General features: G+C 45.2%; 1 protein-coding gene across 5 annotated transcripts in view; it reads left to right on the plus strand.

Moving 5' to 3' along the window:
- The window catches only part of RNF10 (ring finger protein 10), a 43,052-nt gene continuing 26,875 nt past the window's right edge, over positions 1 to 16,177 (plus strand). For 2 of the 5 annotated variants that reach the window (XM_054444634.2, XM_054444637.2), the window contains exons 1-2: positions 36 to 653; positions 12,104 to 12,300. In XM_054444634.2, coding sequence (XP_054300609.1) covers positions 497 to 653; positions 12,104 to 12,300 — 354 coding nt within the window. In that variant the 5' untranslated portion in view covers positions 36 to 496. Of the gene's footprint in view, positions 654 to 3,999; positions 5,043 to 12,103; positions 12,301 to 16,177 lie in introns of those variants that run through there. The other 3 variants (XM_054444633.2, XM_063646784.1, XM_054444632.2) reach the window with 2 other exon arrangements.

The following is a 16,177-nucleotide window of genomic DNA, read 5'->3' on the forward strand; positions in this document are numbered from 1 at the left end:
CCCTCCACTATATATACAGTCCATCCGGGTTCTTTGAGATGCTGTTTGGCGACTCGTCGCCATTCCCGGAGCAGCTCGGCTTCGGCCCAGGGGCGACTGTCCGTCGCTGTGTCGGAGACACTTGTCCCCGACACCAAGATAGCCAGCCCTCTCCCCTGCCTCGCGGCAGGAGAGCGTGTCCGGCCGGCCGGCCGGCGGGGCTCGCGCACCCTCCCTCGTCTCCCCTTCCCCCGCAGCCTCCGCCCCGCCAGGCCCGGCCCGGACTCCCGAGCCCCGGCCTCCTCGTCCTCGGTCGCCGCTGCCGCCGGGCTTAACAGCCCGGTCCGCCGCTTCTCTTCCTAGTTTGAGAAGCCAAGGAAGGAAACAGGGAAAAATGTCGCCATGAAGGCCGAGAACCGCTGCCGCCGCCGACCCCCGCCGGCCCTGAACGCCATGAGCCTGGGTCCCCGCCGCGCCCGCTCCGCTCCGACCGCCGTCGCCGCCGAGGCCCCCGTTGATGCCGCTGAGCTCCCCCAACGCCGCCGCCACCGCCTCCGACATGGACAAGAACAGCGGCTCCAACAGCTCCTCCGCCTCTTCGGGCAGCAGCAAAGGGCAACAGCCGCCCCGCTCCGCCTCGGCGGGGCCAGCCGGCGAGTCTAAACCCAAGAGCGGTAAGGGCGGGCCTGCGGCAGTGGGCGGGGGCGACTGCCCCTGCTGCTGGGGAAAGTCGTTGCTCTCTTGTCGGCTGGATTACTCGGGGACAGGCTCCACTTTCTTTTATAGCTCCTACCTGCCCTTTTCCATGGCTCTCATTATTTACAGTTATATTAATGAGCGCTGTGCTGCGTGGTTTACGTGGATCATTTACATTAATACTCAAAACTGCTCGATTAAGCAGGTGCTGTTCTTATCCCCATTTTACATATGAGGAGAAAGGGTAAGGTCACCCAGCTAGTATTTGGCTCACAGCACGCCTTAAGACCTGGTTTGTGTGACTCATCAGTCCACGCTCCTAAAACCACTAAGTTGTTCTACCCTGTAATGTTGAATTAACACTGGATAGTGTTCAAGTTTAGACGGGTGGGTGGGGCCCAAGGACCTTTCAAACTCAGATCTCTTATTTGATAACCTGGTTCCAGATCCATTCCTCTGTTGAAGAGGAACTCACCCTTCAGTGGCTATTCATTGTGGGGTTAAGAGCGCAGACTATGAATTCAGTCTTTTTGGGTCCCAGTTTGCCAGACCTTGAGTGAGTGCCCCGAGTTTACTTACTTGTAAAGGTAGGTGGAGGTAATATAATTAAATAAACTTAAAAAACAAATGAAAAACAAAACAAATGAACTAAGGTCTTAGGGTATCTGACGTCTATTTTGCACCAAATACACATAATGTCTATTGTTGTGTGTTGGACTATAGGATTGTACTTTAACAGGGAAGGTTTTATTTCTGTAATCAAGTCTGTCAATATTATGACTATGATGATGATAATAGCTACCTTTAATTGAGAGCTTACTATGTGTCAAGTACTAGGTGAAGTTTTTACCTCCGTTTTCACTGTGCCAGTCACTGACTTGTCTACCAGGGTGAAATTGTTCATATTTAAAGAAGGAATAAACTGAGCAGGTAGGATGTTAGGAGTTGGCAGAGGCTAGAGTCCAGTGTTCTTCATTTTATTTCAAAGTTTGTACTAATCTCTGCTCTCTTTTGTATTTCAGTTACATTAGCAGTAATAGGAAGGTGTTTTCAGCGACAGTGGGGATGTTGTGGCAGAGAGGGAAATATTCGAAGTCCCTACATGTGGAGGTCCAGTTTAAAACTTGTCAAGATTAAAAAAACTGTTAAGAGTGAGACCGGGCGCGGTGGCTCATGCCTGTAATCCGAACACTTTTGGAGGCTGAGGTGGGAGGATAGCTTGAGCCCAGGAGTTTCACACCAGCTTGGGCAAGATAGTAAGACCCTCGTCGCCATAAGAAAAAATAAAAATAAAAAATTAGCTGAGTGTGGTGGCACCCACCTGTAACCCTACCTACTCGGAAGGGTAAGGTGGGAGGATCGCTTAAGCTCAAGGAAGTTGAGGCTGCGGTGAGCTATATCAGGACACTGCATACCATCCAGCCTGGGTAACAGAGAGAGACCCCATCTGTAAAAAGTAAAAGAAAACTAAGGCTGACTTAAACCAAACAAAAAATTGTAAGATCTACTAACTCACTCAGAGTTCACCTGCTGGATATGGCAAACCTGTTTACCTGCTGTGAGACCATTAGGAGTATGGGTTCTCGGGCCATGTCAGAAAATGGTAAGTGTGCAGACTGATTTTGCAGTTCTGCACATGCGGAGCTTTGCCATCGATCCCTCAAAAGATAGAAGGTAACCAGTCCTTTTGGTCAGTGTTGGAACTGGTTTAGAGTGGTCTGTTCAAAGCAATTGATAAGTAAGTTTATTTTTGCACTCTATTCCCAGATGTATGTTAAAGATTTGGTTCTCCAACTGTCTGAATTCTCAATAATTTTTCTGGGGCTCCCTTTTAAGCCACTAACATATATTCATTAGTCGGTTGCAATAAATGCCTTAAGTTTATTTCTTAGCAGTAGGTGAAAGCTTGTGACAACTCAAAACAAACAGGTATTTAAGGAATTTTACTGCTATGTCCTTCCCTTTGAATATGTTGCTTAGTGGAATTAACTCTGATTACCCAACGAGATGATACAGAATTCTATAGTAGTTTGACCAAAGCAAATATTTGTCATTGTTAACATTTCAAATGGGCTGGGTGGCTATAATCCCAGCACTTTGGGAGGCTGAGGCAGGCTGATTGCTTGAGCCCAGGAGTTTGAGACCCTGTCCTACAAAAAAATAAATGAACCGGGCATGGTGGCACATACCTGTAGTCCCAGCTGTGAAGAGGCTGAGGCAGGGGAGGAGGAAGAGCACTTAAACCCAGAAGTTCAAGGTTGCAGTGAGCCATGATCACTCCACTGCACTCTAGCCTGGGTGGCAGAGCGAGAGACCCCGTCTCAAAACAAGAAAACTTCTGTAAAAACTCATGTAGGCCGGGTGTGGTGGCTCACGCCTGTAATCCAGCACTTTGGGAGGCCGAGGCAGGTGGATCATCTGAGATCAGGAGTTTGAGACCAGCCTGGCCAACGTGGTGAAGCCCCGTCTCTACTAAAAATACAAAAAATTAGTCCAGCGTGGTGGTGCACACCTGTAATCCCAGCTACTCAGGGGGCTGAGGCAGGAGAATCCCTTGAAACCGGGAGGCGGAGGTTGCAGTAAGCCAAGATTGCACCATTGCACCCCAGCCCGTCTAAAAAAACAAAAACTCATGTAAAGAACCTTTGTTAGATTTTTACAAATACACGTGTGCCTTGAGGCAGCGTTCGTTTTTTTGTTTAATGTGTGTGTTAGAAAGCTTGACCATGTTTGCCTGCCAGTGTCTGCTTTTCTGACTTCTGCTGCGCGTGTTCGCTTAGCAAGGAAGGATGGGCTTTGTAGCCAAATCCATGCTTCTTCACTAGCCATAATCCACTGCTAAGACCAGTGCTACTGCAGCAGATACTCAGGAACTCTGATGCAGTGACTTCACGGTGAGATGGTTGCTCTAACAAAAGGGTACACTCAAGCTCTGCATAATCCCATGAAAAGATGTCTGCAGTATCTCATAAGCTGAACACTTCATATACTTGATTCTGCTGGGAATCATTGAAAGGACCTCTTGAATTACAGAGTACTGAGTTGAGGGGAAAGCAAGAAGCGTAAGGTGAAAAGATAGTTTGTCTATCTTTTGTCAAGCTGAAAAGAGCAAGAGTTTTCAGTATTCAAATATTTAAGTCACTTTTTTTCTCCCCCTTTTCTACCTCGTGGAAGAAAGCCCTTTGGTTTCTATTCTGTAAACTGTCATTAATGGCCATTTGCTTCCTAGCTACATGATTAATTTCTTTGAGGTTTTGTTCCGGTGGCTGGCTTAAATTTGCCCTTCATTTGTACACAGGAAATATGTAAATTTGGCTACCAGGATTTTCTTGATCTTTCTGGCTAGAGTCACATACCACAGTTTCTTTGCCTGGGCTAATTGCCCGAACATTTATATAACATTCCTTTTCTTGATTATATTCCTACAGCTTCATTCCAGTAGTGTTAATAGGTATTTCTGAGAACATGCAGCAGTAAATATCCCGTGAATGTAGCTCAGAGGAGAGAAGGTGGGTTAGAAAGTGGGGAAAGTCATTTAGAGGGAGCAAAGAAAGAGAGGCAAGAGAGAAGGTAGGCCGTTTATGGGCAGACAGTGGACCCTGGCCAGGAACCAGGCTCTTGTCCCATCCCCCTGGACGGATAGAACTGCCAGGGAGGTTAAGGGAAGGTCAGGTATTATGAGGCAGTTATTTTGAGGTTGGTGGTATGAAGCACTGCCCTGGCATTCTTCCTGTTATTCTAGTACCAGAAACCAGATTGCTAGTGGTAATCTGCCTTGAAGAATGCCTCTGACCTGTAAATGGACCTGGAGATTTTAATGGCTTTGAAAATTGAGGTGATTTGAAGCCTTCAGTAAAACCACTTAGAGAAATTAAAAGAATTTCAGGGCCCGTTGGCTGGATTCCTTGGTTTATGTGGCTTCGTTGGAAGTCTGGTGGGTGCTCTTGACAGGAATTATTTGGATTTATTAATGATAGGCTTTCAAATCATAGTAAAACTATGTGTCAGCCACTATGGTAGGCATTTTACAGAAGTTTTCTTTCTTAATCCTCATGATTCTATGAGGAAGTATGGTAGAATATTAGTCCTGTTTCACAGATAAGAAAATAGAGGCTTAGCAGTGTTAAGAGTGATTTGTCCAAGTAAATTTTTATGAAGTCCTAGGCGGTATTTTTCAATAAGCTTTGAATAATCACACTTAGCAAGCAGATAACTTACTGGCATGTGCATCATTCCTGATACCACCTCTCTCTTCCTTTCATTCAGAATTACTAATTTCAGCTGGATTCAATTTGTTGTCAGTTGATTCTGTAGTAAGGCCATATGTTGCCCCTCTGGAGGTGCTTGTCAACTACTCTGGATGATGGGTAAGCAACTTGCTTGTGATTACAGCATGAATCAGCAGCAGAAACTTGCTGACTGGTACTCTGACCTCTAGGCTGAGCCACCTGTTAGAACTAGAGCTAGAAATGAGGATGCCAAGTAATTTAACTGAAAAACTTGCGGCCCTTAATTTGGTAATGGGGAGAGGCTGAGATATACCTACTGCTACTTGCTGGAGACCTTTGCATTAGGGAAATGTGGAACAACTGAGAAGCTGGGTTAAGTTTTTAAGTTATTTGTTGACTCTGGATCCTGAGTTTAGTGGTCTTGTCCATTTTGGAATGTGTCTTGACAGTAGTTCTTGGCAGTTGTTCTCAGTGGTGACTGCATCAGAATCTCCTCAGGAACTTTTTTTTTTTTTTTTTTTTCTCAAGACAGAGTCTTGCTCTGTCACCCAGGCTGGAGTTCAGTGGCACGATCTCAGCTCACTTTAAACTCTGCCTTCCAGGTTTAAGCAATTCTTCTGCCTCAGCCTCCTGAGTAGCGGGATTACAGGTGTCCACCACCACACCGGCCTAATTTTTGTATTTTTAGTAGAGATGGGGTTTCACCATGTTGGCCAGGCTGGTCTCAAACTCCTGACCTCGTGAGGAACTTTAAAAAAAAAAATTAGGGGTGTGTGAGACCCCTTCCTAGGAATTTTTTTTTTTTTTTTTTTGGTAGAGATGGGGGTCTCACCATGTTGCCCAGGCTGGTCTCAAATTGCTGACTTCAAGTGACCCTCCCACACTGCTGGGGTTACAGGCATAAGCTGCTGTGCCTGGCCTTTTTCTGATTCTTTAAGCCTAGATTGGACCCATGGGTCCTGGGCATTCATAATTTAAAAAGTCTGTGCAAGTGATTCTGGTGTGCAGCCAGGATTGAGAACCACCACTCTGAGATTTAAAACTTAACCCATAGTTCCTTCTCCCAGGAACTTGAAATTTTTTCTGTTTCCAAAATCTAAAGTGGATCATCTTATCACTCCTGTTCTACCCTCGAGTTTTTCCCATGTATATCCTGGCAAGTTGTCCACAAAACATTTCAAAAATAATGCTCTGAATTTTATCTCTGGGTCCCAGGCCTGATGGTACCTTCAACCTTTAGCGGCCTGTTGCCTGGGTCTAGAGATAACCAGTCTCTCACTTGACATGTCTGTCTTCATACCCTTAGGTAAATGGAAGACAAGAGAAGTGAGTTGATTTTGGCAACTAAAATCACTAATCATGATGTGGTCAGTTGTTATGTGTTTTGGAAATGAGCAGTTTACTGTCTATCAGTGAGCATTTCTGTAAGCATTATGAAACTGTTTCCTTGCCAGTGTGGTAATAAGTGAAGAAATGAAGACAGCCTTCTTGCTGAGTGCCAGTTTACTTTCTTTCTTTTTTTGAGACAGAGTTTTGCTCTTGTTGCCCGGGCTGGAGTGCAGTGGTGCAATCTCGGCTTCACCACAACCTCCACCTCCCGGGTTCAAGCTATTCTCCTGCCTCAGCCCCCTGAGTAGCTGGGATTACAAGCATGCGCCACCATGCCCAGCTAATTTTTTGTATTTTTGGTAAAGATGGGGTTTCTCCATGTTGGTCAGGCTGGTCTTGAACTCCCGACCTCAGGTGATCCACCCGCCTTGGCCTCCCAAAGCGTTGGGATTATAGGCATGAGCCACCGCATCTGGCCAGTTTACTTTCTTAATAAGCCCTTGCCATGTAGAATCTGGCTTTACCTAAATCTATGCAAACTGTAAGGTGCATCTTGAAAGCAGCAGTTAGGGTCAAACAGGTAGGGTCCAGGATCATCTGAAACAGTCTTGGTTAATGAGGTTGGGGGATATGTGTTTTCTTTGTATACCTATCCTCATAGAATCTCCTTTCCTTGAGGTGATGTGAAATGGAGTTAAGGAAAGCAAAGCAAGAGAATGTGGCTGAGTTAGCTGGGGTTCTGCATCCCCTGAGTTTTCCTTTTTTTTTTTTTTTTTGAGACAGAGTCTCGCTCTGTCGCCCAGGCTGGAATGCAATGGCGTGATCTCTGCTCACTGCAAGCCCCGCCTTCTGGGTTCATGCCATTCTCCTGCCTCAGCCTCCCTAGCAGCTGGGACTACAGGCGCCCACCACCACGCCTGGCTAATTTTTTGTATTTTTAAATTTTTTGTATTTTTAGTAGAGATGGGGTTTCACCATGTTAAGCAGGATGGTCTCTATCTCCTGACTTTGTGATCCACCTGTCTTGGCCTCCCAAAGTGCTGGGATTACAGGCATGAGCCATCATGCCTGGTTTTTTTTGTTTTTTTGTTTTTTTTAGAGACAAGCTCTCGCTCTGTCATTTAGGCTGGCATGCAGTGGTGCAAACTTAACTGACTGAAACCTTGAACTCCTTGGCTTAAGAGATCCTTGAACTCTTGAACCACTGTGCCTGGTTTATCTTTTTCTTTTTTTTTTTTCCTGTGAGACGGAGTCTCACTCTGTCGCCCAGGCTCGAGTGCACTGGCGCAATCTTGGCTCACTGCAAGCTCCGCCTCCCAGGTTCACACCATTCTCCTGTCTCAGCCTCCTGAGTAGCTGGGACTACAGGCTCCCACCACCATGCCCGGGTAATTTTTTGTATTTTTAGTAGAGACGGAGTTTCACCATGTTAGCCAGGATGGTCTTGATCTCCTGACCTTGTGATCCCCGCCCGTCTCAGCCTCCCAAAGTACTGGGATTACAGGTGTGAGTCGCCGTGCCTGGCCTTTTTCTTTTTTTGAGACGGAGGCTCACTCTGTAGCCCGGGGTGGAGAGCAGTGGTGCCGTCATCCTTGAACTCTTGAACCACTATGCCTGGTTTATCTTTTTCTTTTTTTGAGACAGATGCTCACTCTGTAGCCCAGGGTGGAGAGCAGTGGTGCCATCATAGCACACTGCAGCCTCAACCTTGGCTTAAGCAGTCCTTCCAACTCAGCCTCTCAGCTAGGACTGCAGATGTGTCCCACCACATTGAGCTAATTTTTAAATTTTTTGTAGAGATGGGGTCTTGCTATGTAGCCCAGGCTGGTCTCAAACTCATGGACTCAAGTGATCCTCCTGGTTTGGCTTCCTAAAGTGTTGAGATAACGGGCATGAGCCACCAAATCCAGTGCTGAAACTTTGCTTTCTAATTGTTACTATTAGTGCCATGTTTGACACTAACTGTTGCTAACTGAAGTAATAGGTGAAAGTTTAGTTTTTAAGTTCTAACTTTGTTTTTTGAGACAGAGTCTCACTCTGCTACCCAGGCTGGAGTTCAGTGGCATGATTTCAGCTCACTGCAACTTCTGCCTCCCGGGTTTAAGTGATTCTCATGCCTTAGCTTCCCAAGTAGCTGGGATTACAGGCGTGTGGCACCACACCCGGCTAATTTTTGTATTTTTAGTAAAGATGGGGCTTCACCATGTTGGCCAGGCTGGTCTCGAACTTCTGGCCTCATGTGATCTGCCTGCCTTGGCCTCCCAAAGTGCTGGGATTACAGGCATGAGCCACCATGCCTGGCCTTAAATTGTAACTAAGGTAAGGGTCACTGTCCGTAAGCAGAATTTAAGTGTAACTGGTAGGGGTGAACCTAGCCTGTTTCTGTGACTGTTCTGTTTACATTGCTGCCATTTCACATGGTTTAGATTGACTCCCAGGTTTTAGGTGGTCAGGTTTGGAGAGAATGACATCTCATTTATTCAGTGAGGTTGACAGACTATGGGCGTGAAGTGGTTGCTTTCAAAATTTGGTCTCTGATTTATTAACTTACGTTTTCTTCTTTCTGAGGCATTGTTTAACCTTGAATTTATTTAGCCTGCTATAAAAAGCTGGTGATTATACTTACCAAGAAATAATTTTTTCTAGGTTTAAAAAATTACTCAGATAATATTACAGGTCTGCAGACAGGTACTTTTGTATACTTATATCAGAATCATAGAGGGTGAGGCCTGAGCATAGGAATTCCATAAAAGCTCATCTGTGTGATTCGTATGAACTGGCAAGATTGAGAATCATTGTAATAAGATAAAAGTGGGGCCAGACCCCATGGCTCATGCTTATAATCCCAGCACTTTGGGAGGCTGAGGTGGGAAGGTCACCTGAGCCTGGAGAATCACCTGAGCCCAGGAGTTTGAGACCAGCCTGGGCAACATAGTGAGAACCCCGTCTGCACAAAAAAATTAAAAAATTAGGCCAGGCCTGGTGGCTCACGCGTGTAATCTCAGCACCGTGGGAGGCTGAGGCTGGTGGATCGCTTGAGCTCAGGAGTATGAGACCAGTCTGGGCAACATGGCAAAACCCCGTCTCTATCAAAAATATAAAAATAAGCCAAGAATGGTGTATATGCCTGGAGTCCCAGCTACTTGGGGGGCTGAGGCAGGAAGATTGCTTGAACCCAGGAGATTGAGGCTGCAGTAAGCCGAGATCATGCCACTGCACTCCAGCCTGGGTGACAAAAGTAAGATCCTGTCTCAAAATAAATTTAAAAATTAGCTGGGTGTGGTGGTGCACACCTGCAGTCCTAGCTGGGAGGCTGAGTTGGAAAGATGCTAAGCTGAGGTTGAGGCTGCAGTGTGCTATGATGGCACCACTGCTTTCCACCCTGGGGGAAAAAAACAAGCTGGGCATGGTGGCTCATGCCTGTAATCCCAGTACTTTGGGAGGCCGAGGTGAGTGGATCACCTGAGGTCAGGAGGTCGAGACCAGCCTGGCCAATGTGGCAAAACCCCATCTCTACTAAAAATACAGAATTAGCCAGGCATGGCTCATGCCTGTAATCCTAGCTACTTGGGAGGCCAAGGCAGGAGAATTGCTGGAACCCGGGAGGTAGAGGTTGCAGTGAGCCGAGATTGCGCCACTGCACTCCAGCCTGGGCAATAGAGTGAGACTGTTTAAAACAAAAAAAAGATAAACCAGGCATGGTGGTTCATGCCTATAATCCTAACAGTTCGGAAGGCTGAGGCAGGATTTCTTGAGTCCAGGAGTTGGAAACCAATCAGGGTAACAAAGTGAGACCCCATCTCTACAAAAAAAAAAAAAAAAAATAGGCTGGGAGTCGTGGCTCATGCCTGTAATACCAGCACTTTGGGAGGCCAAGGAGATAAATCACTTGAGCTCTGGAGTTTGAGACCAGCCTGGGCAACAAAGGCAAACCCCGTTTCTACAAAAAACACAAAAATCAGCCGGACATGGTGGTGAGTGCCTGTAGTCTCAGCTGCTCAGGAGGCTGAAGTGGAAGGGTGGCTTGAGCCTGGGAGGTGGAGGTTGTAGTGAGCCGAGATTGTGCCACTGCACTCTAGCTTGGGTCACAGAGCAAAACCTTGTCTCTAAATAAATAAATAAAGTGCATAAATAATTATTATGTTGTTAGAGTATAAATAAATTGGCGTAACGATTCTAGAAAGCAACCTAGGAATGTGTAAATGGCTTTAATGACCATATTTTATCTGTCAATTCCACTTTTTGAGAATTTGACATAATTAATCACATAAGCCTCTGTGTAAAGAGACTCCCAATGGTATTATATTAAACTAACAAAAAATTAGAAGCCACCTAAGTATACAACAATGGGGGATTGGTTACATTATTCTGTAAGTATGTGGCCAAGAAGGGTACAGCAATTAATCATGCTTTTGGAGACTAGGGATGCATAAAAATGCTCACAGAGTAGTAAGCAGAAAACAATATATCTTGTATGCTTGTCATTTTATATAAGATTTGTGGCACGTATGTAAAATGGAGATTAAAAGGAAAACAATGTTAATGGGTTAGTGCTCTGTGGGTACTGGCAACTTTAAATTATTCTACACTATTTTCAGAATTGAACATGTATTATAATTGAAGAGAAAAACAATAAACATTTTTATGTTTTATTTTTTGAGACGGAGTCTCGCTCTGTCGCCCAGGCTGGAGTGCAGTGGCGCGATCTCAGCTCACTGCAAGCTCCGCCTCCCGGGGTTCACGCCATTCTGCTGCCTCAGCCTCCCGAGTAGCTGGGACTACAGATGCCCGCCACCGTGCCTGGCTAATTTTTTTTTTTTTTTTGTATTTTTAGTAGAGACGGGGTTTCACTGTGTTAGCCAGGATGGTCTTGATCTCCCGACCTCGTGATCCGCCCACCTCGGCCTCCCAAAGTGCTGGGATTACAGACATGAGCCACCGCACCTGGCCATTTTTAAAAAGGATATAACTCAAGCTGATCCAATATGCTTTTATTTATTTAATTATTATTATTATTATTTTTTTGAGATAATCTTGCTCTTTGCACAGGCTGGAGTGCAGTGGCATGATCCCGGCTCACTGCAACGTCTGCCTCCCAGGTTCAAGCAATTCTCCTGCCTCAGCCTCCCAAGTATCTGGGATTATAGGTGCCTGCCACGATGCCCGGCTAATTTTTTGTATTTTTAATAGAGACGGGGTTTCACCATGTTGGCCAAGCTGGTCTCAAACTCCTTACCTCAGCTGATCCACCCGCCTCGGCCTCCCAAAGTGCTGGGATTACAGGCGTGAGCCATTGCGCCCAGCCCCCAGTATACTTTTAGATCTCAACTTCTTTTGTTCTGTCAATTTAACAGCTTCTGAATTTGACCTCTAGAGCTTATGTAAACACGGTTTTGCTTTTATGGCTTTTGAATATATTTGCTAAGGCCTAGGACAACCCCTTGTAGTATAGAATCTGGTTATGTTATAGTAATTTAAAAAGGAATCTCTTCTGTCCTGTTACCAGGTAAAATACTTTTCCTTAATACAGAATGGCTGTTTCATTTCCTGTAACTTTGTCTGACTGAACTTTTACAAGGACAGTGGTTAAGCTGTGTAAAGTAGAGACATTATGGATTGAGAATCCATGTGGTTTGATCTACACTGTGTTTGTTTTGAGGGAGGGGACCCATTAGGCTTCATTATTGCAAGAAAAAAACACTCTGCTATGTGTTGTCTTGCTCAAAGCACTCATGCTCTGGCCCAAACCCAGATTCCTGAAGGTGGTCAAAGGGCCTATTTACCTTTATTTTTTGCTGGGAGGTGGAGGGCAGTTGGCTAAGTGAATGTATCAACTTCTTCAGTCGTTCTTTTGTGTTTCTTGCTTTCAGATGGAAAGAACTCCAGTGGATCCAAGCGTTATAATCGCAAACGTGAACTTTCCTACCCCAAAAATGAAAGTTTTAACAACCAGTCCCGTCGCTCCAGTTCACAGAAAAGCAAGACTTTTAACAAGATGCCTCCTCAAAGGGGCGGCGGCAGCAGCAAACTCTTTAGCTCTTCTTTTAATGGTGGAAGACGAGATGAGGTATGGAATTTGAGAATGTCCTTTCTAGAGCATAAGCATGAGATTTGAACCCATCCCCCGCCCCCCAGTTTATCAGTAGTTGAGGGGAACAAGAGGTAGAGGAATAGACAATCAAAGGAGTCTTGAGTAGTTGAGAGGGTTAACCAGGTTTGAAACCTTGCCTCATTTTTTCCCCTGAAGGTTATGAAAATTTCTTTGGAGGAAGGAAAATTTCCTTTATGACAAATTTGGTGTTCCTTAATTTGTATGGTCTTTCTATTACCACTCTTGAATTAGAGGTACTTTTTGGAATATTTAGGTAATAAAATGACGTTAATGACATTTGCCTTTGTAACCTAGCAAAATGTAAAATGCATGTATCTATAGTCTCAAATTTTTTTAGGAGTTTCTTAGCTATGCTTCTGTAAGTGCCTAAAGACATTTATGTACAAGGGTATTATTCACTGCTTTGTTTGTAGTTGCGAAATTTGGGAAATAACCTAAATGCCTATCTACAAGAGACTGATATAGTAAATTATGTTTCATACTATGTAATTATGATAGAATAAGACAGATCCAAAAAAAATGTAGACTGAGGGAAGTAAAGGGATAGAGAGTAACAAGGAAAACAGTTTTAGAAGGTGCTTTAAGGACACCTTCTCTGAGGAGGTGGATTTTGAGAGAGACCTAAGAGAAGCAAGGTAGCACACTATATGGTTGTTTTGTTTTAAGATGGTCTTGCTCTGTTTTAAGGTGGTCTTGCTCTGGAGTACATTGGCATGATCATGGCTCACTGCAGCCTTGACCTCCTGGGCTCAAGCGATCCTCCCACCTCAGCTTTGAGTAGCTGGAAATACAGGTGCATGCCACCATGCCCAGCTATTTTTTTTCTTTTTCTTTTGTAGAGAGTGGATCTCACTATGTTGTCTAGGCTGCTCTTGAACTCCTGGCCTTAAGCGATCCTCTCATCTTGGCCTCCCAAAATGCTGGGATTACAGGTGTGAGCCACCACACCTGGCCATGTTATATGGTTTTGAGGAATAGTGTCTTAGCCTGAGGGAATAGCACATGCAAGGGACAGGAGGTAGTATTGCTTTTATTGGTTTGAGGTGAAGCAAGTAGGCTACCATGAGTGGAGGAGGAGAGGTAGGAAATGTACCCAAAGACTAGGAAAGGGATCAGATCATGTAGGGCTTTGAAGGACTTTGGCTTTTGTTCAGAGAGATGAGAAGCCATTGAAAGGTTTAAGGGGAAAAGTAAGGTAACCTGATTTGGAGTTTTAAAGGGGAAGAGTGGAAGCAGGAAGACTAAGAGACTACAAAGATATTCTTGGTGAGAGTGATGGAAGCTTTGAAAGAGGGTGAGTGATGGAGGTGGTGAGAGACGTTAAGATTTGAGACATTACTTCCACATAGAGCCAAGGCTTTTTGTTAGATGTGGGGTCTGAGCAGAGAAAAGGATGAGTCATGTTTTTGGCAAGCCCAATTCAGGTACCTTTTGCTGGAATGGAGAACGTTCTTTCAAGAAGAGCACAAAGTTTTTTTGGGAGAGGGGAATAGGGTTGAGATAAAGAACTTCAGTTCAGAAATGTTATATGTACATTGAAATTCCTATTTGATAAACATAAGCAGAATATAAGTAGAGGTAGATAGTTAACTGTGAATCAGCAGTCAAGGAAGAGGCCCAGGTTAGAGTGCTGTCAGCATACAGTTGGTGCTTAAAGCTGTGGAACTAAGTGAGATAGATTAAGGAGGGAGTGTTCCAAAAACGGATTAGGTTCAAGAACTGAACCTCTGAGTCTGGATAAGAAACCAGCAAAAGAGAGCACGGTCAGGGCGGGAGGAAGAGAGCCGAAAGGTGTTGCAGGAAGGCGATCAGGTTTGTCAAGTGTTGCTGATAGGCTAAGAATAGGACTGAAAGTTGACCATTCGATTTGAAAATGGCATGTAGATTGGAGAGAATAGGAGGATGGGAAGAAGAAACAGCAAGTTTACACAGTACTTTTCAGTGGCTTTGCTCTAAAGGGGAGCAGAGATGTGAGGCGGTGCTTGTAGGGAATATGAGCTTGAGGGATTTTTTTTTCTTTCTTTTTTTTTTTTTTTTTGAGATGGAGTCTTGCTCTGTCCCCGCAGGCTGGAGTGCAGTGACGCGATCTTGGCTCACTGCAGCCTCCGCTCTTGGATTCACGCCATTCTCCTGCCTCAGTCTCCCGAGTAGCTGGGACTACAGGCGCCCACCACCACGCCTGGCTAATTTTTTTTGTATTTTTAGTACAGACGGGGTTTCACCGTGTTAGCCACGGTGGTCTCGATCTGCTGACCTTGTGATCCGCCCGCCTCGGCCTCCCAAAGTGCTGGGGTTATAGGCGTGAGCCACCGCTCCCGGCTGAGGGATTTTAAGATTAGGGAAATGATAGCATGTCTGTGCTTATGGGATGGTTCTGGTGAGAGGCAAAGTGATGCTGGGAAAAGGGAGAGAATTGCTGAGCAATGTCCTTGAGTCCTTGAGATCTAGTGAGAAGTGGAGCAGTTGTCTTAGGTGGGAACTCTGCCAGTTCATCCCCAGTAACAAAAGGAAGGCCTGGTGATGCAGGTGGGGTCGGAGGTAGTTGGAATTCTTTTCTGATTGTTCTAATTTTCTCAGTGGAATACATAAGGTGAACCGATTGTTCTAATTTTCTCAGTGGAATACATAAGGTGAACCAAGAGGAGGTTTGGAAGCCTGAGGAGTGAAGGAGTTGTCTGGGAAAGTGAGGGAATGAATGGACTGCAGAAGCATACTAGGATTGTAGTACTTCCAGGCACATGAGGGTCTACTGTGGTGAGGCTGGTTGCTGTGGTTGTGTTTGTTAGCCCTGTTTGTCTGCTCCAGGGCTGATGTGGAATAGGAAAAGAGTTGAATTAATCAGGGGAAGGTTTTGCCAGGTGAATACAGCAGATACATGAAGAAGTGGGTGATGGGGCCGGGCGCCGTGGCTCACAGCTCTAATCCCAGCACTTTGGGAGGCCAAGGAGGGTGGATCTCCTGAGGCCAGGAGTTTGAGACAGGCCTGGCTAACATGGCAAAACTCCGTCTCTACTAAAAATACAAAAATTAGCCGGGCGTGATGGCAGGTGCCTGTAATCCCAGTTACTTGGGAGGCTGAGGCAGGAGAATCGCTTGAACCCAGAAGGTGGAGGGTGCAGTGACCTGAGATCGCACCACTGCACTCCATCTTGGGTGACAGAGCGAGACTCCATCTCTAAATAAATAAATGAATAAATAAATAGATAAAAATTTAAAAAAGGAAGTGGGCAGTGGACCACAGGATCTAAGCCAAATCTGAGGGGTTGGATCATTGATTTGGAGGTCTTAGTGGGGGTAAAGAATTGTTGGAGTCAGTACTAAACCTGGGGAGGAGTGTATTCCTGTCTGGACAACAGAATGCTCAAAGTTAAGATAGTGGAAGAGGTTGTGGTTGTTGGTCTAGACTATAGAACACTCCTGTCTAATAGATCAAGCTACTTGTGTAATCATACATTTTCTAGCTGCCTGCACTACAGAAGTAAAAAGTCAATTTTAATACGTTTAATATATTAAATTCAATGTATCTAAAATCTAAAAGTTTACCATGTGGTACAGCCACATTTCAAGTGCTTAGTAGCTACATCTAGCTACTGGCTGCTGTATTGGACATTACAGCTGTAGAAGGGAAACCTGTAGGTGTGGTTGGCTGAGATGGGAGGGGCAAGCTAATTGGAAGAGAGGAGGTCAAGGACCTGGAGTTCAGGGTATTGCGAGGATAATCAGGAAATATGAGTGGTGTCAGAGAAAGTGACAGTGGGCCAGCTAGGACAAGCTGAAGATGATAAAAGGTTGAGAATGTGGAGGATTTTGTTGACTGAGCACAAGCTCTTAG

This window comes from Pongo pygmaeus, chromosome 10 (genome assembly GCF_028885625.2).
Source record: "Pongo pygmaeus isolate AG05252 chromosome 10, NHGRI_mPonPyg2-v2.0_pri, whole genome shotgun sequence".
Classification (NCBI taxonomy): domain Eukaryota; kingdom Metazoa; phylum Chordata; class Mammalia; order Primates; family Hominidae; genus Pongo; species Pongo pygmaeus.